Consider the following 21,959-nt stretch of genomic DNA (forward strand, 5'->3'; position numbering starts at 1 on the left):
TCAAGGTTCTCCAGAATGTCACCACTCTCAATCCTACCAGCACAAAAACACATTCTGGTTTCCCTCCAGCATGTGCTCAGAGGTACCCATAATGAGCAATTTGAATGTTGAGAAAAGCCTAGAGCCCACTCTCCCTGCTAGAAGCTTCCTGCCCTGTCTCCCCAGGAATAGACCTTATACGCTCCCTACTCCTGAAGCCTCCCAGCTGGCAAGATCACTGCCAAAACTTCTGGGCAAGATCACTGCCTCAGCAAGACCATCGCCAGAGGCCTCGGAGTCCAGGTGGACAAAGGGTCAGGGCTAGCAAGTGCCACGTCCACATTGAGTGCAGGGGTGGACACCCAGGAAAGTCAATTGGAGCCACGGGAGGCTAAAAAACAAGGAGGCAGAGCCACGTACCTCTAGCAGAGCCTGGATGGCAAATGAGGTGTCCCACACCTGTGAGCCGTTGGTGCCCTGCACGCAAGCACAAGCCATTAGAACAGCAGCTGCAGCCGGGCACTTGGGTGGCTCAGTCAGTTGAGCATCTGACTTCAGCTCAGGTCATGATTCTTGTGGCTTGTGAGTTCGAGCCCTGCATCGGGGCTCTGTGTTGACAGCTCAGAGCCTGGAGCCTGCTTCAGATTCTGTGTCTCCATCTCTCTCTGCCCCTCCCCCACTCATGTTCTGTCTCTCTCTCTCTTTCTCTCTCTCTCAAAAATAAACATTAAAAAAAAATTTTTTTAGAACAGCAGCTGCAGCTCCCTCTACCCACCCACCACTGCCCAGGATCCTCAGGGATCGAGGGCACCTCAAGGGCCGAGGAGGAGTCTGGGGGCTCACAACAGCTCCCGCAAAGTGGTGGGAGCCTAGCCAACTCCTGACCTAGGCTCCATGTTCTGTGCACCCCTCAATGCCCCTGAGGGCCAGAAAGGGGACGTCTCTGCAGGCAGATGAGAGTCAGGCAGCTCCACCTGCCTTCACCAGGCCACCAGTTGGGACAGAACCCTCTCAGGGCACTTCCGGTATCTGGACAACCACTGCCCGTGACCTCCACTGTCCCAATACCCAACAACAGGCTTTTGCCCCAATCACAATGATGACCAAAAACACCCCCTCACTTCTGAGTACACCTGGAGGTGGTGGGGCCTGGCTGAAGCCTCAACAGAGCTGGGAAGGCCCCCTTCAAATCCCACCCTGGGAGCCTAGTTCATTGGTCAACACTCTGGTCCCACCAGAATGCCAGTGGCCAAATCCCAGTGACACTAAGATAGACGGTGACAGACACTTGGATAATAGGGACAGGGATGGCAAGGCCAGAGCCCAGACCAATTGGCGGCACTGAGAGAGCAACAAAAACCATGGCCTTGCAGGACAATATATAGGAAGGACACCTGCCACCAGGAAAGCCTCCTGGCCAAAAGAAACCTGAACTGGATCAAGCCTGAGGGTCTAAATGCCAGTTGCAGGAAATACAGGGCACAGAGGAAACAACCAGTCAGATCCAGAAGGGGGATGCCCTGGGAACCAATCAGTCATCCAGGAAGGAAGGGCAAGCACCCAGAAGACCACTGGGCAAAAGTGGCTTCGAGGACCAGTCACCTGGCTCAAACCCTGATGCCAACAAACCTGCCACAAAACCAAACTAGGGACTGTCATCAACCCCATAAGGCAAAAGCAGTGTGATTTTGCAAGAACAAATAAGCTGGGGTGCTCAAGGAGTCAGAGGGGATGGAGAGCCCACACAGGGGTTTGTGACCTGCCTCCACTTGGCATGTAAGAGTCAGGGAGCTGGGAGTAAGGCAAGGACGCCGAAGCGAACTCTGTACTGGGCAGTGCTGGGTCCATGTGTATCTGTCCCAAGGGCCAGTGGCCTATCTGACCCAAGAACACTGCCAGAGGCTCTGTGTTTCCACACTTAGCCAGGTGGGTGACAGTGCACATTGTCACCAAAACTCCCACGGGGTGATGCAGCGGTTCCCAGGCTGACCGCTCTCAGGTCAGCCCTAGCCACACTGTGACCAGACACCTCCACCCCCAGGGTCACACACAGGAAATGAGCCAGGGAGGGAGGTGGTGGCAGAACACCATTTATGATAAATGGCACAAAAAGCAGAGCAGCGGACACAGAGAAGGGCCACAGGGGAGCACATCTCAGCCGGGGGTACGAGGACACGAGGCTGGGGGCATGAAGCACAGGCTCCCCTCCTCCCTGCCTGACGCCCACCTCCCATGGGGGAGTTGCAGACTCTCAGCCTTCCCGCAGCCTTTGGGGCCTGTCGGCATCGCTGTCACACGGCACACGCCCAGGAAGCACCCCGGCTGTCCCCTCAGACTCAGGACTGGGGATACCAGCGGCCGCTCAGCACGTGCTGCCAGAACTCACTGTGAGGACTTATTGAATCTTAACAAACCTAAAGAGCAGGAATGGTTGAAAAGGAAGCAAACGGCCACGGCTTTATAGCCTTTACCTGCATTTTCATGCCATCGAGACCCAGCCTGTGAGGACAAGAAAAGCCCAGGTCAGGAAGCAGAGGGCAAAGAGCCGAAGTCAGGCGGCCACCCAGAGCCCGGCTCACCCCACTGCTGGCAGCAGACCCACCTGGCAGACCCACCCACCATGGTCCCAACTGCAATCAGTGACTGACCCATTACTCTTGTCGGCGAGGCCTTTCTGACGTTCACCAGAACCTGCCCCATGCACCCCCAGGCTTCCTAGCTCTACCTTCCCAAACCACCAGAAGTTCTTGCCACATAACAAATCTTTCAACTCAGAGATAACCCTCACCATCTTCCACACAACCCCTGAAATTCCTGATTCCAAATGTCACTATACACATACGTGATCTCCACGCCTGCCACTGTGCTGGGGAGGCCCCCACGCACGTCTGCCCTTGGCTCTCAGCCATGTGCGTCAGGGACCAAGTGTGATGCTGACCAGCCACAGGCCCTTCCAGCTGCACTCACCAGAGGTAATCAGGAATCCTGGAGATGTGCTCCTGGAAGGCAGAGGAGTCCGGCCCGTCCACGTACCAGCGCACAAGCATGTTGATGGTTTTCGAGATCTGCAGGAGACATGGCTGTGTCAGGACCTTGCTCCAGACCTGTAGTGGCTCCCAAGCATGAGGACCACAGCCCAAACACTGGGCCCCCAGCACAGCCTCGCTCCGGGCCAGACAAGGCCTTCAACTCTAAGCGGAGCAACTCACTGCTCACCAAGCCCCGAGAGCCAGAGACCTAGCCAAGTTGTGCCGCCAGAAAGGGAGATGGGAACGGCCTGGGGCACGTGCATAGACAGAAGACAGAGCATCCTGTGAGAAACAATGTGAGCCGAGGCAACTGGCGAGCAAGCACAACCACCATGAGGGCTGGGGGTCCCCCATGTGGGCATGCAGGGTGTGCCTTGAATAACTCAGAGACGCAGAACAGGATGGCAGCCTCGAGGGGCAGGGGAGAGAGAGAGAGACAAGACCTGTGTGGCATGGACTGCTTGCTCACGACAGAATGTTGGGTTTTTTGTTTTCTTTTTAAGAAATGATTTGATACTTTTTTTTTAAATTTTTTTTTTAACGTTTATTTATTTTTGAGACAGAGAGGTCAGAGAGAGAGAGGGAGACACAGAATCGGAAGCAGGCTCCAGGCTCCGAGCTGTCAGCACAGAGCCCGATGCGGGGCTCGAACTTGTGAACCACGAGATCATGACCTGAGCCGAAGTCGGACACTTAACCGACTGAGCCACCCAGGCGCCCCTTGATATATTTTTTTAATGTTTATTTTTGAGAATGAGAGCGAGAGAAAGCGCGTGCGCAAGCATCGGGGAAGGGCAGAGAGAGAAGGGGACAGAGCATCCAAAGCAGGCTCCACACTGACAGCACAGAGCCCAATGCGGGGCTCAAACTCACGAACCATGAGATCATGACCTGAGCCGAAGTTAGATGCTCAACTGACTGAGGCAGGCAGGCATCCCTGGACAGAACGTTCTAAAGGCCCTTGGGGCGCCTGGGTGGCACAGTCGGTTAAGCGTCCGACTTCAGCCAGGTCACGATCTCACGGTCCGTGAGTTCGAGCCCCGCGTCGGGCTCTGGGCTGATGGCTCAGAGCCTGGAGCCTGCTTCAGATTCTGTGTCTCCCTCTCTCTCAGCCCCTCCCCCGTTCATGCTCTGTCTCTCTCTGTCCCAAAAATAAACGTTGAAAAAAAAAAAAAAAAAGAATTTATAAAAAAAAAAATAAAGGCCCAAACCTCCGACTCTGGCTTCTCATAAGCAGTTAAGTGCTGTTCTCATGTAGGTCAGCCATGCTTTACTCAGTGCTGAGCCGAAAGCCCATGAAAATCACACTGCTGCTAAGGGAACACGACTCACTGCTCCACTGCTCCGTCGAGGCAGGACAACCCACCAGGCTGTCCGAGGCCCCACAGAACACCAGGGAGCAGGCTGCAGAGCGGAGCTGCGGGATGCCACACCAACTGGACTTCCCCAGAGAGGCCGCGGCACGGCCCACCAGGGGCCCAAAACAACAACGTCCCCCGCAGCTGTCACCCCACGGCCGTAAGGCAGCCCCCCAACCCTGCACCGGCTGGGGTACACCCGCCCTCTGTCAAGCTCCACAGCCTCACGACGCAAAGCCAGCCCAGGAGCCTGGAGGCTCGGAGGAGAGAGCTCCAAGTCACCAGGCGCGGCAGGAACCAGGACTGGAACCCAAGAGCCCCGGCACTCCAAACCCCACAGGACAAGGGCAGAAAATGAGTTCTAGGGAAGACACTCAGGAGAGGCCAAGCATCCCTCCCAGCAGCCAGAGAGATCTTGAGAGGCAGCCCCAGGAGCAGCACTACACACTCACCAGGTGACAGGAAGGGAAGGGAGTACTAAGTGCAAGACACAGGGGACAGATGGGGGTTCTCTCTGCCAGGCTCTCGTGGGAGACCTCACCTCCGGGAAGACCCCCACTCCCAGCTCCAGAGACTGGCCTCGAGACGGCCTTCTGCCCCAGCTCCTCCCCCCACATGGGCTGCAGTTGGGTGCCCACCCCAGGCCCAGACACCCAGCAGTGGGATCACTGACCGGGCCAATGCTAATGTACTTGGAGAAGCAGTCATCGGCCACGATGTGCTCGTACAGCTTCTGGATGGCCCGCTCCCGCAAGCTGGTGCTGTGGTGGCCCTCGTACAGGTTGAGTAACACTGCGGGGAGTCAAGGGTGTCAGCACAGGGCAGCACCTGGGGCCTTCCCCATGACCCTCCTGGACATCCTAGTATGCCGCCCTGCCCTGTCCCTGATGCCATGTTCAGGGTCCACTCCCCCGAGTGGAACTCCAGCCCGGGTGCATCTCAGCACTGACTGGGGCAAAGACCCAGCTCCCACCCCAGGGCTCAGCACAGAAGACGTGAGCAAGACAACATGTGATCAAGGGAACATGACTCACACGCGGCACCCCATGCTGGCCCCCGAGCCACCAGGGTTCTCGCAGGAAGATGGGTCTGAGCTGGGCCCCACAGGGTCCTGCCCCTTCTCCCCTAAGGAAGGAACAAGCGTGCCCTCCAGGCCTGCAGCCTCCAATCCTCTTGTCCAGGAGCCCCAGCCACAGGCTTGCTCCAGAGGTGAAGATAGGGCAGGCCTACTGGACACGTGGCGCACACGGTAGCCCTGGTCACCACAGGACCCAAACGACAGGCGGTGAGGAAGAGGAGGAGAGTCAGCATCATTTTAGGTGTAGGAGGCCCACCAGCCCCTCAGAAAGCACCCACCGTACACCACACGGAGCAGCCAGCTGTGCGGCGTGTACAGATCATCAGGGCACACGTTGTTCCTCTGCGCCGGCCAGTCGATGCTAGCGTAGTCCTCCACGTAGAGCTCCTGGGGGGCAGCAGCGCCTCAGCACCCTCCTCTGCCCACTCCCTTCCCGAGGGCACGCCCAAGGAACATCTGCACCCCTAGCCCCATCTCAGTACCTCTTTCCCCAAGACACAGCGCAGGCCAGGACTCTGCTCACAGGTGCCCTGAGGCCATCCCACCGTGCAAGCCCTTTTGGGAAGTCACTTATGATACGGGGAGGTGCAGGATTCACCCCCACTTCATAGAATTCAGCCCTGCAGGGTCTCCGGCAAGCAGGCGTGTACAGTCGGGACTCAAGGGTAACCCCTCACCTGGGGTCCCTGCCCAGGAATTCTTACCTGACGGAGGCTCTGGACCAGTGGGTCCTCCTTAGCGCTCAGCCGGATGGCGTAGCAGTAGCTCATGGGCAGGTAGACCTGTCGGCAGTGGCACCAGAGTGTGGAGGGATGTGCAGGCACCCAGTCAGGAAACAGCCTGGGGAGACGGCATGTCAGCAGGAGATCTGGCCCCGCCGTCACCACCAGTACAGCCCAGGCCCTTCCAAGGGTGGAGTCGGGGTAGATGGCTATGCTCAGCCCAAGTCGGCATGTCACAGCCACGTTCCTATGGGGTGCCGAGGAGCACAGTCTGCAAGAGTGACAACCACTCCTCTCAGTTCAGCTGGGCACATCCTAAAACCAGGAGACTTGACTCTTAAACTTTCAGGACTGTCTGTGGGTTCAGCTGGGACAAAGGTACCACAGAAATATAAATTGTTAATAACAGAAACAGGGTGAAGGGTCTACAGGAACATTCTGGACTATCTTTGCAACTTCTGTGGAAATTGAAAACTGTTCCAAAATAAAAAGTTTACCTAAAACCATTTAGAACTGGCACATCTTCCCAAGGACTGAGGCTTGGAGAATTATCACCACCAACACGTTTTTGCCCAGTTAGCCTGACCTCAGCATACACAGTTCCACCAGCTTCCCACGTAGGTGGGTACCCAGAGTATTTTCCCCACGCTTTCCCTTCAAGCCTCCTATTCTCGTGTGTGAGAGGCATGGGCATGCCAGTCACGAGCTGGGCAGGCTCCCGCCTCTCCCAACCCTGTCCTCAGGACACTTCCCTCACCCTCAAGGGCTTGTCTACTCACTTTAAAGGGAGGTATTTTACAATCTCTCTGTAGCTGGTGGTCCAGGATCTCTGGTCCCCCTCCTGCACACATTCCTTTCATCTTCTACCCACCCCTTCAAAACCACTCCAGGAAAGACTGGCAGTGCCCTCACAGCCTAGCACTGACTGCCAGATCCGCCATGTAGGGGCACAGACAACAAACAGTGCTCTGACACCCACACACCCTCCTGGCACTCTGCCCATTCCTTACACACCAGGCAGGTCCAGGGTGCAGCCAGCAGGCAGCCAGTGAGCACCGTTGGGATAGCCCCAGAATGCCTCCCGGACTCCTCCCAAGTGTAGGCCTTGGGTAACAGACCCCCTCCCACTGCCTCCTCACTGCCCCTCAAGGCTGCAAAGGCTTGGCCCTCAGCACTTTCATCAGGATCTTTCACCCGATGCCTCTCCTCTACCAAAGTCATCTAACAACAGAAGCCCTCCAACCTCCCTGATAGCTTTCTGGGGGGCTGCAACATCACTGGTGTGCTCCCAGGAGCCAGCAGGGGCTCTAGCAGGGGGCTCACCTCCTGACGGGGACTCTGGGGGATCTACACACACGTGAATGTTCTCTGGGAAGACGCCCATAGCTTTCAGTAGATATTCACAAAACGTGAATATCATTGATTAGAAGTATCACATTAGTGTTGATTTGACTAAATATTTATTTATTTATTTATTTATTTAGAGAGAGAGAGAGAGAGAGAGAGAGAGGAGGGCATGTGCACGAGCAGGGGAAGGACAGGGACAGGAGAGAGAGAGAGAGAGAGAGAGAGCAAGAATTCCAAGTAGGCTCCGTGCTATCAGCGCGGAGCCTGACATGGGGCTCAATCTCACAAACTGAACAGTGAGATCACGACTTGAGCTGAAATCAAGAGTCAGATAATCAACCTACTGAGCCACCCAGGTGCCCCAATTTTACTGAGTATTTAAAAAGCATTGTGGTTCTGTTGTAACATGGAAATTCTTCTCTTTTAAAGATACACACTGAAGTGTTCACAGATAAAGTATGATGTCTGGCATTAACTTTCACATTCACCAGCAGAAAGCTAAGGGAACAGAACAAACAGCACAGCACACTCCAGGGCTGAGGCTGGCAAGGGCTGCATGGCCTACTGCCTTCTTGTCTCCACTTCTACAGATGCTCAAAACATCCCTAACAAGACACAGGACAGCACTGGTTCTCCCAGCCCTGCAGGGCCCCACCCACCTGCCACATGGCCCACCCCCACGGTACCTCCCTCCGTCCTGCCCAACTGGGAACCCCTTCCATCTGTCTGCAGGATTCAGCCAAGCAGGCCTCCACCAGGAGCCTAACACAGCCTCACTCCACAGAATGGACCGCCTCTTCACCTGGGGAACAGGCAGCAAGCGATCCAGGGCCCGTCACACAACTCAGCAAGGCACTGGCAACCCAGCCACACATCAACCTCAGAAGGACAAACATACCACATCTCCGGGAACAGAGTGTTGAGGCCTTCCCAGCTATAAACATTCAGGACAGCCAACCAGAACTTCCCCCAGGAGGGGATGGCCACAGCACCACCTGCAGAAGAGAAAAGGCCCAGATCATCTGCCTCTTACTATGAAGATTAGCTCCTCAGAAATTACGTGTGCCTCTTCTCACATGAACTGAAGACAGTGCTAAGGATCCTCCAACCCCAGATGAGCAGCAGGTTCCAGAGCTGCTCAGAACCACCCAACAGCACAGTCGCTGAGTGGAACCAGCTGCTTCCCCAGAATAAGTGTGTCCAGCCCCAAGAGAGACATTCATAGCCTCCACCTGCAGGAAGGCAGCTACCTGGGCAGGCGAGGGGCCCAGATGCACGCAGCAGCCTCAGACCTAGAGAAGGTGATGAGGGGAAGTGAGCGTACACTCAGCTTTCTCTCTTCGGGGGACCATACCTAACTGTTCCTCATCTGGGACTCCCTACTTGGCAGACATGTCCATGCCCCAACATGGCGTTCAGAGACACTCAAGACGCCAAACTGGGGCCACTTCCAGAAGCACCAGGCCTAGGCACAGAAACACTGTCCAGGACATGCTTCCCAACAAGGCCTCACCCCAAACCCAGGTGTGTAAAGTCAAACACCCACAAAGCTACTAGGAAACTCCTTCACCACGCAAGGAACCAGAAAGCAGCCTTGAGGCTAACGACAAGTTCACCATCAGAACAAAACCTGTGAAGAACAACGCAGGATCTATTAGAATGTCCACCAAGAGGCTTAATCTAGCCTGGTGGGTCAGGAAGGGCTCCCACAGAAGTGACAACCACAGTGCTGGATGAAGGCTAAGTAGAAGTTCCCGGGCAGCAGGGTGGGAGTGGGTCAGGAGGAGTGCTCTAGGCAGAGGAAGTACCATATACAGGGCCCAGGGTAGGAAGGGGTCTCAAGGAGCTGACGGGAGGCCTCTGTGTGAGCACCGGAGCGAGGAGGACAGGCAGATCATGGAACGTCTGTGACACACAAATGGGAGAGACCTTGCCCAACCTGTAGAGCAGCAGGAGCCAAGACGCCCCCCAGAGCTATAATCTGTCACCTTCAGAGTCCAGAGGGGAGGGAGAGGCGCCAGCTGCTGGAAGCCCCACGGGGTGTGTGGGAGGGTGACTGTGGGGCTGAGCAGAGCCAGCTGCCTCCAGAAAAGCCACTCCAGGTATAGCCCTGCCAGCAGCACACTGGCGGACTACTGGCTGAGTCTTTGCCATTGTGTGAGACAAACGGGATTATGTACTTATCTTAATTCCCTTTTGAAACAATACCAGTGAGGTTGGAATGTGTCCATCTCTTTCTGCTTTGATGGATCCCTTTTCACATATTTCACCCAGGATTTCAAATGGAGGCTGATCTTTCTAGTTCTCATTGGCTAGAGCTCATTATGCCCAGGTGATATGGACCCTTAACCCAATGCACGCTGTGCCAGGGGTACCTTTCTTGTGAAGAATGTTCCGGGCTCGTACCAAGTCAGGATCGTCAGGGCCAACACCCAGAATTCTCAGAGATACATAGTTGAGTGCAGTCCCAAACACTGTGGACTTGTCCTCCATGTGCCTAGGGGAGCAAAGGACAGAGTGAGAGAATGCCATGTTTCATTACTTGTAAGGTTTTCAGCAAAATTTCCTCAGAAAATCAAAAATACTAAATTACCTTACACTGATACAACATGACAACATAATAAAACACAGAACAGCAATTTTCCAGTAAGAATTCACGTGCCTCCCATAATTGAACAGTTCCAAAAGTGCCTGTGCAGGACTTGCCTGCCTCTTCGGCTTACTTCCCATGCCTGAATCAACATGACCAGTCCCAGGGTGCAAATCCAACTAAGGCTCCTTTGTCACTACAGCACACAGAACAAGCATCAGAGGCAACATGGCAGGTAAGGCCAAGACCCTGTGCCTGTCCAAGGGCACTAATGAGATTTCAACATCCACCAAGATGCCCTGGGACCTGCAGGCCCGAGAGCCAAGGCCTTAAGCTTGAGGCCCACAACTCTGTCAAGGGATGAAGAGAGGCTGGGCTGTCCTTCAAGAATTCTAATGGAGAATCCCTGTGGTGTGGATTCAGCCCGCCAGAAAGAACCCCATCTCTGGGTGTAGAACAAGGGGCAGCAGAGCCCATGACCAAGGTGGGCAGGCAGCTGACCACCCTGGGGGAAGACCCTGCTCCCAGAGTGTGCTAAGTGTCAGAAAGGCACACTGAGACCTGGGGAGGGTTACCTGGCCCCCCTGGTTCCACCTGCTGCCATCCCAGGGCCCAGAACAATTTCCTTTTGCCTTAGCAATAACAGCCAGGTGGCTTTCTGTGGGGTGTGGGTCTCAAGAGCCTCTCAACCAGTCATAAAGTCCAGGTACAACATAAGCTATGAAACCAACGCCCAGAAAGCAAGTAGCCACCTATTGTAAGACCCTTGGGAAACCAGAGTTCAGCACACAGCATCCAGCCAACCTCCCTCCTCCCAAGTTCTCCCCCCGACCCACCCAGGTCCAGAGCTAGTCACCCCACCCTTGACAGGTATATCTCCTACATATGAACATGTGTGCACAAGTAAGCACATGTGTGCAGTAACAAAATGACTCACAGGCCCCAGCCGCCATCAGGGAGCTGCACTGACCGCAGGTACCGCACTATCTCTTCTTTATATCCGGCTGGCAAATGGATTTGCGCCACATAGCATGTGATCAAGAGACCTGTGTGGCAGAAAGGACGTTCCTTTACTGGGAGGAGGAACACTCAGTACTGCCAAGCCTAGGCCCCTTTCCTCTCAACCCAACAGGGAGCTGGGTCTCCTTTGCATGGAAACAAACCAGAGAAGGCTATTCCTCCTGGCCTCACGAGGGACTTTGGGAGTGAGGACCCGGGGAGCAGCCACAACACAGGACACTCCTTACATAGGGTGTGCAGAGCCCACCCAGCCAAGTTCAGGGTCCTGCAATACTGTCCATACCTGCTGGAAAAGAAATACCAAATGGGTCACCCCTGGACAGAATATTTATTGCTTATGTTTCTCTGTTTTATATGTTTTTTTTTTTTAACCACACGTAGGAATTTTTTTTTTTTTTTTTTTTTTTTTTGAGTGAGAGAGAGTGTGTGTCAAGAGGGGGAGAGGGGCAGAGGAAGAGAGAATCTTAAGCAGCCTCCAACCTCAGTGCAGAGCCGGATGCAGAGCTTGATCCCACGACCCTGGATCATGACCTGAGTTGAAATCAGGAGTCAGATGCTCAACTGACTGAGCCACCCAGGCGCCCCTATACGTTTTTTACTAGCATATGTCACTTTGCAAATGTGGGAGAAGGACAATAAACATTACCCAGCCTAGCCCTCCTCAACATGGTGCTCCCAGGCCATCTTCAACCCCACTCTTATCTCCCCTAGCATTGGCTCCATCAGTCACATGCTGTAGCGCCCTGCAAGGGGAGAGGTGTCTTAAGGTAGGCCTTAGCCAAAATGCACCATGAGATACATGCCTGGCTCTAGATCAGAGGCATCAGAAGCCCTGGAAGACATGGCCACACAGAGACACAGCCTGGAAGAAGGGACAGCTAGGTCTGGAGATGCTACAGAGGTTCACAGAAAAAAGTCATCCCAAATCAAGCCCATCTCTTTTCATCAGTTACAATGCTGTCAAGACAAAGAAACACACGTGGGCAAAAAACAGAACCAGTGTCTCCCTCATCTTACAGGCAAGGAAACTGAGGCAGGGGCCCCAAGTGGTGGGATTGGGGCAGGAACCCAGGGGGTTGGACCCTAGAATCAGGGCTCACCACAGCGATGCATATATGTATATATATGACTGAATCCAACTCCCCATATTACATATGAGGCAGCTAAGGCACAGTGAAGTCCTGTCACCTTACCCAGGGTCACAGCAAGCCAGTGCCATGTCATTGCCTCCCCCATAAAGACCCCTGGGAATAGTCAATGCCACATGAACCACACTCAGTCAGGAACTGTCTATACAGAATCGCCCCCCCCCCCCCACCAGGAGCATTTTCCAAATTAAAGCAGATAAAGGAAGGACCAAAGCTCACCCAGCCACGGAAGAACGCTGGAATGGTACTTCTGAACAGAACAGCATCAACCTGAGGAAGAAGGTCTATCCAGAGTCCAAAAAGGGGAACCCCAGGAAAAGCCCCAACCTGTAGCCTGCACAGAGCAAGAAGCCCCAGCTGGATGAGCCCAGAGCTGCAGCAGCAAGCCTAAAATAACGCAGGACCAAGAGCTCCCTGCATGCCTGGTTTTGTACGTGTATGACCTAACCTGATTCTCATCATCTTCATGTCACAGATGAGGTGGCTGAGACACAGTGAAGTCCTGTCACTCTGCCCAGGATCAAAGCAGACCAGTGGGATCATGTGCCACTACTTCCCTATGAAAACCTCTGGAATAGTCTCAACAGGCTCCTAGTGGGGCCAAGGGAAGAAAAAGGCCCTTGACTTGCCCCTAAGGACATGCCCGTGGGTTCCTGGATAAGAAGATATAATGACGTACAGCCCAGGAGAGACAAGAACACAATGGATTCCCAATGCTCCTCCCACTAGGAGAAAAGAGTTCTTCTACATAAATTCAAAGGAGATTTCTCACATTACATGGCCAAGTATTTCTTCAGTGAAACACTCTCAGAACACAATGGCCTTACCTAGCCAAACCAGTTCAGTACCCAGGAGGCCCAAGTGCAATCCTCCTAGGACTCAACCAACTGAACCTGCAGTTTCCCTGCCCTGGCTCCCTCAGTCACCCCTTCAAGGTTAAGTTCACACACCCAAGCTGTCTGGCCTCCCCCCACCTGCCCAAAGAAGCCTTAAAGATCCCACCCATCAGGGCACCTGGCTGGCTCAGTTGGTAGAGCACACAACTCCTGATCCAGGGGTTGTAAGTTCGAGCCCCACGTTGGGTGTAGAGATTAAAAATAAACTTAAAAAAAATTAAAAAGGTCCCACCCTTCACCTGCCCACTCTAGCTAGCACCTTTACATAGGCTAGGTCCTCCCCCTTGGAGTGTCCCTACCACTCTGTACTGGGACTCAAGAGCCACTCCTCCTCTGTCCCCACAAGAATACCCCTTGCTTCCCTTACGGAAACACTGGGCTGGCAGTGAACACTGGGGATGGCACTCCCATTCCCCAGCACCAACACCAGGACAACACAGGCACAAGGCAACCCTCCAGAGACATCTTCCAAGTAAGCTCCTGGGTTTTCACCTGTTTACTCATTCACATGCTACATTCACCAAGGGCCTGAACCAGGCCCGACCAGGACCCCAGGACAGCCTCACCCACAAGCTGGGGCAGCACCCACCTACCTGGCAGGAGGAAGAGTGGGCCGCCATAATCACCTGCCCAGTGCCCATCCTCAGCCTGCAGCCCCACATAAAATGTCATCCCATTCAGAGCCCCTTCGTGGGCTGTGCAGGCTTTGGGCAAGTCCTTAAAGTAACCGGTCTGCAGAAGACAAAAGACAGGAGAGATGAGGGGTCTGTGGCCAGGCCAGAGGAACCCTCAGCACCTACAGCCAGGCCAAAATTACTTTCCAAGTTTCAACTGTTTGGATCAAAAGTCTACAACTCTTCGAAAGCACTGCCACCTCAAGAGGCAAAAGGAAGGTTCTACGTTCTCCTGCTTTCCAGTCACTATTTTCAAATTTCTTCATAACTTCTCTGGGACGTCTTAAATCAGTAAGACAGATGTCCAGGCGCGCGGGAGGGGTGCAGTACTGCCCCGGGCCTGCCCTCCTCTCCCCCCCCCCCTCAGGAAGGGCCGCCAACGGGACGGGACTGGACTGAACGGCACGGCAGGTGGCACCGGCAGACAAGGCCCCAGGGAGAAGCCCCACCGCCCGGCGCTGCACACTCCTTCCACCAGCCGAATCGCTCACATGCAATTCCCTGGATCAAAAACGTGTTTCTCAAAAGGACAGCGGTTTCCTCCGAGTCACCTGGTGCTAAAGGGACTGAAGCAGAGGAGCCCGGCCGACCTTTAGGGGACATCTTGGTCCGCACGCCCCACCCCCGCCGGGCCCGGCGCTCCCCGCTAAGGCAGGGGCTGCGCACCGGCTTCCGCCCACCTACCGGGTCCAGTCCCAGGGAGTGCGCCTCCAGCCCGGTCTGCCCGCGGCCAGGATCCTCCCCCTCCTGGAAATACGTCCACGTCTGCCTTCCCCTCTCATTTCGGAGGCGCCAGCGGCTGAGGTCGGTGGCGGGCTCGGTGCGATAGGGGCCCCCTCTACGACGCAGACACCTGAAAATGGTCGCGCTCCGGTGAGAGGCCGTCCTGCCCGTTCTTCCCAAGTCGGAGCCCGGAGGCCGCGGCCGTCCCTTCCGGCAGCCCACACACAGGCCACCGTTTTCCTCAGCTCACAAAATGAGAACTCTCCGCGCCAGCTGGGCCACTACGCCCCCGCCGCCGGATTTCTCCCCGAAGCCCCCGCCCCCGCGGCCCCTCGGCCGCGCTCCGGACCGCTCCCTCCCTTCTCGGGGGTCCCGGCCTCGTCCAGCGGGCGTGCTAGGGCCGCGCAGAGGTCCCGGGAAGCAGAGACTCACGTGCCCTCCGTCATGAAGCCGGCCGCGATGTCCGCCACCCACGCCCTGGCGCGGGTCCGCGCGCGCTCAATACATAGACTCGTGCCTCGGGCGAGCGCGGTGGGCCGATGTCCGTGCAGCCAATCAGAACGCCGCGAGGGTGGGCCCAGGGCGCGCCCGGCCGCCTCAGTGGTGGAGAGCCAGACGCCCCAGCGCGATGAGGGCGTGTCCTGGGCGTGGCCTAGGCGGGGCGGGGCCTGCAGTCAGGTCCGGAGCTCCAGGTGGCGAGCCGCGTGGAGGGTGAGGAGGAGTGCCTGAGGCTTAGAGCCGCGTGGGGAGGGTCCCGGTGCGCCGGAGGAGGGCGGACTGGCGGGAGCGATCTGGGAGAGAGGCTCAGGCTGAGGTTACAGGCAGGGAAGAGCTCCTGCCCTTGAGGGAGAGGCCGGCTAGCTGGAGGTGAGTGCTTGAGGGGAAGACGGAAGCCTCGAGGTTGGGCCTCCAGGCGATGAGGTGGGAAGCCTCCTCGGCGGAGGAGGGAGGTGGTAGGGACCCGGAGGAGGCTGAGCCCCCGAGCTGCCCTGATGGGGATGGGCCTGGTGAGGCGAGCCTCCGCCCCCCCTCCACCGCCCCCGCCCCCCACCCCGGGCCCAGGGGCCGGGAGGGCCAAGCGGGGGCGTCAGGTGACGCTCAGGGACAGCCTCGGCTACTCACAGGGGTGCCCCGAGTCAGGGAGTCCCCAGGATAACTTAAAGGTGAAAGGGCTTGACAGTAAAGGGAAGGGAGATAAAGGTGGAGACACAGAGTAACCGAGCTTGAAAGGGACAGCTGGGGTAGGGGCAGCCTGGCCCTCAGGGGTGCACAGCCGAAACCTGGGCTGCGGGGAGAGTGGAGGGCATCTGATGGAGGAAACGGTGCTGACCCGGAGGGACTAGAGCCACAGGGCCCAGAGGCAACCCCTCGAGAACCCACAGGTCGCCCCAGCATTTGGTCCTCTGCGGACAGAAGCCCTGACATCCCTCCGGTCCCGCGCCGCCCCCTCCACCCCACGTGTGAACCTCCGAAAGCCAGAGGGAAGGCGGTGGGGGAGGGGCTCCTTGGAAAAGAAGAAACACACACACTTTCCCTTTAATGGAATGAGTATTGGGGTTTTAGACGGTCAGTAAAGGACACTTGCCTCTTCCAATCGTCGTTCAGAAACTAGTGAAGATGACACACAAGTAGGATGATGTTAAAATACCAGCCTTCCACATATACAAAGCTAGTCTGGAAGACATGCCTTAGATCTGCAATCAAGAGGGGAATACTGACCCACCCCTAAATCAGACAAACATCTCCCTCAACCCCTGACCAGATGGGCAGCTGCAGCCTCCAGGCCACAGAGCTGCCTCACCGAGCAGCATGCAGCCAAGTGCAGGTAAGAAGATACCACCAGCCTGTGGACCCCACAAAGTGTACTCAGAGGAGCCTGAGCATACTTTACCCTGTCCATTCTCCCAAATTCACCAATCCATACTTCGCTGGGAGTAGAAAACAGTTTTTCTCCACTGATGTTCCTCCACGTGGAAACACAAAGAGTGGGAATTAGGGCTCCAGCCTACAGTATGGACATCTGAAACCCTGAGTCTGGCAAAGCCAAGGGACAGAAGCGGTTTCAGTTGGAGCACACTTTGAGTTTTGATATTTTACTGTACTGGAATTCTTATGAGCAAAATAACAATTTTTTAAAAATATCTTGGAAAGAAAAAAAGTGTAAAAATCCATCTGAGAATTCACAGGTAAGACTTTCTAGAGATAGTCATGAGAAAAAATAATACTTCTCTCTACTTGCACCCTACCAATTCCAACTCATTTAATAAATTGGATACAGAAGACTCCAAAGTTTTTGGCATGAACAACTGGGCATATGATGGTGTTGTTTACAAAAGTAGAGAAGGTTTTGGGGGAAATTTCAACTTAGATTGGAAACATGTTAAGACAGATGCTCATCAGACATGTAAGTGAGTACACTAGAGTAGACTTGTGTTCAGGAGAGAGGACAAGGCTAGAGAAAGGAATTTAGGAGTTACCTATTTTTAGGTGATGTTTGAGAATAGGAGATTGGACAAGATCAACTAGAAAGTGAGTGTTCCAAAGAAGATTTTCTGGGTGAGTCCTGGGGCAGGAATAGTTTCCAGTTCAGAAGAGAAGGAGTAGCCAGAAAAACAGGAGAAAAACCAGGGTAATGTGGAGTCAGGGAAGCCAGGCAAAGACATGGTTGCGTAAAGGTTTTAGAGGAATTGTAAAATGGGTCTGAGAATTGATGATTCTAAATGTTGCAAGACAACTTATTGGTGACTGATAAGAGCAATGTTAGGAAATGTGAAGAGAAGAGCCCGGCAACAGAGTTTTATTTTGTTTTTAAGGGGGGAATTTCCAGTTAAACATGTCAGACTGAGCACAGGCATTGACTTCCATTTCCCATCCAAACTCTATTTACATAAAGTAATAAAAGATAAAAACTCACAGTGAAAGAACGGGAGAGAAGTTACCAGCAAACTAGAGAGATCAACACAATTGTAGAAGTTGTGATGTAAGAAGTGATAACTGACCTAGCAAGCCAGAAAAAGCTGAAACCCATAGGTAGAAGTGAAGCCATCAAGAAAGAGACCATTTTTGCTAACAAATCCAAGGAAGGTGCAGAAATCGAAAGACCTTTGAATAAGCAGTATGATGATAGGTCCCTTCCTCTACCTGGGTGGGAGCCTGTAACAGTTGAGTCAGAGCAGGTGTGAACTCAGGAAAGACAGTTGAAGTCTACTGAAAGTGGGGGGGACAGGGGAAGGTTGAGTGAAAGTCTTACACTCGTGTAGGAGCCCGGTCCTGCGCCTTCCATTCAGCCATAAGACTTCAGGCAGTAAGAAGAGGATTTCTCTGGAGCAAATGGCCCCCCAAAAAGACCTGCAGACATTGACAGCTGGGACCCACTGTTAAAGTGGAGAAGCCAATCGGCTGTCAGGTTGTAACCCTTGACACAGAGCTTCCAACAAGCTCCTTAGAGCCCCTCATCAACGTGAGCCAGACATTTGAGGAAAGCCTCTATGAAGAAAGACAACAAAACACACCAAAAAAGGGAATTTTGAGAAATAGAGAGGATGCCAGGTGTGGAAGAGGACTTGAACAAAAACATGTCCTCACAGAGGTAGGATGTTGCACCCATGAAACCAGAACCACCTGATGCTCTTTCCCTCCCTACACTATTTTCCTCAGTGCTTCCCACTGATTAGCAGACCAAACAGTTTGCATATTTATCTTGTTTACTGCCTATCTCTCCATTAAAATATAAGCCCTGTGAGGGCTGACGTTTGTCATATCCCCAGCACCTGGAATAATGCTTAGCAGACAGTAAATATTCCGAAAGTATATACTGAATAAACGAATGAACAGGATTCTCTAAATAAGAAACATTAAGGAAAAAGACTCTCAGGAATAAAAAATAAGGCATCAGATTTTAAGTCCCTAGAATAGCAATTTAAAATAGGGAAATTTTAGGATAGTGGGATAAAAAATAAGGATATAAAAAATAAAGGAGAAAAAATTAGAGGATCAATCCAGGTGGTCAAACATCTGAATATTAGGAGTTGCAAAGGAAAATAATGGAGGAAAAGAATATATTAAATAATTTCAAAAAATTCCAACATAGGCAGATAATTTTCCAGACTGAGAAAGCATGGCATATTGTTTTCTAAAGATTCCTGCAACACCTCCCATCTCACATGCTCTTGTACAATATGGTCTTAACACTCGTCCCAATGAGAAGTGGGATCTACATCCCATCCCTTGAATCTGTAACCAAACACTTGTAATACCTTGCTGTGAAAGTTATCCTGCACGAGTTCCAAAGCTGGGGTTGCATTTTGCTCACTGGAGCACTTGTACTTGGACCCCTGAGATTCCATGTAAGAAGTCTGACTACCCTGGGCAACCTTGCCATGGCCACATAGTGAAGTCACATATTAGCCACTCAGGTTGAAAGGCCCAGCTGAGCCCCCTGCCAACCATGTGAGTGAACTTGTCTTGGACATCCAGTCTAATCAAGCCTTCAAGTGACTGCAACTGTGTGAGCAATCCCTAGAGAAAGCTGCCCAGCTGAATCCTTCCCACATTTGCTACCACATATGTTTGGAGTAGTCTGTTACACAGCAATAACTACTGGGGGGGTGGGGGGGGGAGGGGGAATGCACCACTAATGCTCAGCACAACAAATTGGGTGGGTAATAGAAGAGCGAGACCAACACAATCAAGCATGTTTTTGAGAAATTTAAGAACACTAGGAACAGATGATTTGCAAAACTTCCAGCAACAGTAACAACCAAAACAGGAGAATGATTACCAATCTAAAATTCTATTTCCAGGGTGCCTGGGTGGCTCAGTCGGTTAAGTGTCCGACTTGATTTCAGCTCAGGTCATGATCCCAGGGTTGTGGAATTGAGCCCTGTATCAGGACCCATGCTGAGCACGGAACCTACTTGGGATTCTCTCCCCTGCCCTTCTCCCCTACTTATGTGTACGTTTTTTCTAATAAAGAAATTAATTAAAATTAAAAGATAAGGGGCACCTGGGAAGGTCGGTCAGTCGAGCATCCGACTTAGCTTAGGTCATGATCTCACAGTTCATGGGTTTGAGCACCACATCGGGCTCTGCTGTCAGCACAGAGCCCCTGTGGGTCCTGCTTCAGATCCTCAGTCTCTCTCAAAGGTAAAATAAATAACAAAAGAAAATAGGGCACCTGGGTGGTTCTGTTGTTAAGCATCTGACTCACGTCATGATCTCACGGTTTGTGAGCTCAAGCCCCACTCCAGGTGAGCATGAGCCCTGCTCCAGATGGGCCTGCTTCTCTCTCTCTCCCTCCCTCTGTCTTTCTGTCCCTCACTTGCTCCGTCTCGCTCTCAAAATAAAAGATAAAATAAATAAAATTCTGTTTTCATTCAAATGATAAATCAAATTTAAGGGTAGATATAAAGACAAGATAGGAAAGCTCGGAAGGCTGCTAGAATATGGGCTCCATCAAAATGAGAAAGCAAAGGAAGAGGAAAATCTAGGACTCAGAATCCAGGACATGTCCACACTGTGGCAGAAAAATGGGTGTTTCCCAGTGGGTCATCTCCAAAAGAAAGTGGAGCCTAGCACAGTGTTGGAAGGAACTTTACACTTAGCACAAAAAGTTTTGGGTGAAGTAGTGATAACAGAAAAACAAGTAAACAAGGCAACCAACTCCAGGGAAAACTGAAAAGTTGGACCTGTTAACCTTAAAAATAAAATTATCAGTTATTCTTGCCAGCAAAAATGGGTTTATTTGGGAATTTCAGAGAACCACAATGCAAGACAAGCAAGCTAAGGCAAAACCATAACTCCAAGGAACAAACCAGAACATGGCCTTCTAGAGGAAAAGAGGGAGTTGGGCAGGGCTATTGTAAACAGAAAATCAACTGTAGTAAACTGGGTGCTGAAAGTGTTGTGGCTTCTCATTAGCTGAGCTGTAACTTTCTCCCATTGCTTGAGCTGTGGCAGTCTCTCATTGGCCGGACTATTGCCTGGCCTGGGCAGGAGGAAACCTTCCTTCCTCCAGCTGGGACAGTAAAGTAGTATCCTGGCAAGATGTCCCTCTTCCTGATAGGTCTTCAGTTGGTAGGGCACTAGAGCTCCCCCTACTGGCCTCCTGACTCCATTTTAAATGAGGTTTCCTTAATTTTAACATAACTAAAGGAAGTGTAATCATAAACCAATACTGGGCTCAATGGCCAACAGTATTAATAGTCATACTGAACTCCGAATGCACACTTCAGCCCACATTTTGTCAAGCTGTTTGGAAGACTAGTAGAAGAGGAAATGTGGATATTTAGGCATGCATAAAGTATGTTGCAGAGAGGATAGTCTAGGAGAGCTAAGTTCTCTTCCATTGTGGGAAATCAACAGATAATGTCTAAAATCAAGATTAAGAAATAGCATTATTAAGGTCTTTATTGATGAACATGAAATTAATCACTGAAAAAATCCCTAAAAAAAAGTAAATAGTTTTGTTCTAAGGAAGTGGGGATTGGCTGGTAGATTTGGTGGTCGTGGGATAAGAAGTTCTGTTCTTAGTGCTTCTGTTTTCTCAGTGAAATAAGCAAGGTCATCATCTAAGAATGCTGGAGGTTTGAGGAGAATGAGAAGATACAGTCTTCTTGGAGAGTCTAAAGGATTATAATAGGGAGATGCTGAGTGCCAATTTCAGATTGGTGGTCATACTCAGCATCACCAAATTTATTAATACCTCCTTCTGTGGATGGCTCAAATTTATCCTTCTTCCACACCAAATGCTAACAAACTCAAGATTATACCTTTCCTTTTTCACATGGATGGCTGCTCAGCACCCCTTTCGAGATTCCTGCCTTGTCTTGCTGACCAGAATTGCCCATATACCATCTTTAAAAGAAGTGACCAAGTCACTTCTCTCCTAATATCTTCCAACAACTGACTCCCACAGCACTCAGAATAAGGCAGCAAGGGTCTCTGTGGTCTGGCCTATCCCCCCTCACTTGGCAGTACTACCACACTGACACCTCCAGGTGCCATAACCTCTCAGCTACGTCACATTCTGCCCAGTTCCACCCTGCACTCCCCTCCCGGAATTCTGTCTTCTCCACATAATCCTCTGGTCTCCCCTCTGCTTCCAGGGCAGGGATATGCCCTGCACACACCTTCAGATTGCTATGTACATATAACATTGGCTCTCTTGGATGTGAGCTAGGTGGGCCTGGTGAGCAGGGTTCCTGTGTCTTGTTCGTCCCTGTGTTACTGATGTCTGACACATCAGTGATTGCAACTTAGAAACGAATGATGCACACAGAAATGTAAGCTGCAAACTCCCTCACAGCCTATGTTGGTGGGTGACAATGTGAGGAGATGAAACGTAAGAATATCAAAGACACTACACAGGAAAAAAGAGCCTTTCATTCTGAAAAC

At 52.6% G+C, this 21,959-nt stretch overlaps 1 protein-coding gene across 2 annotated transcripts in view; it reads right to left on the reverse strand.

Annotated features, from left to right (window-relative positions):
* The window catches only part of LSS (lanosterol synthase), a 37,509-nt gene extending 22,453 nt beyond the window's left edge, over positions 1-15,056 (reverse strand). For both annotated transcript variants that reach the window (XM_047099874.1, XM_047099875.1), the window contains exons 1-12: positions 14,997-15,056; positions 14,526-14,694; positions 13,761-13,899; positions 11,041-11,149; positions 9,889-10,010; positions 8,412-8,508; positions 6,149-6,284; positions 5,723-5,831; positions 5,040-5,158; positions 2,947-3,044; positions 2,451-2,478; positions 400-456 (exon numbers count right to left, since the gene is read on the reverse strand). In XM_047099874.1, the coding sequence (XP_046955830.1) occupies positions 400-456; positions 2,451-2,478; positions 2,947-3,044; positions 5,040-5,158; positions 5,723-5,831; positions 6,149-6,284; positions 8,412-8,508; positions 9,889-10,010; positions 11,041-11,149; positions 13,761-13,899; positions 14,526-14,694; positions 14,997-15,010 (1,197 nt within the window). In that variant the 5' untranslated portion in view covers positions 15,011-15,056. The remainder of the gene's footprint in view (positions 1-399; positions 457-2,450; positions 2,479-2,946; positions 3,045-5,039; positions 5,159-5,722; positions 5,832-6,148; positions 6,285-8,411; positions 8,509-9,888; positions 10,011-11,040; positions 11,150-13,760; positions 13,900-14,525; positions 14,695-14,996) is intronic.
* Between the last annotated feature and the right edge of the window lie 6,903 nt (positions 15,057-21,959).

Source organism: Lynx rufus, unplaced genomic scaffold, assembly GCF_022079265.1.
Source record: "Lynx rufus isolate CCGP_SWC_20201006 ecotype Redwood Valley unplaced genomic scaffold, mLynRuf1.p SCAF_5, whole genome shotgun sequence".
NCBI lineage: Eukaryota > Metazoa > Chordata > Mammalia > Carnivora > Felidae > Lynx > Lynx rufus.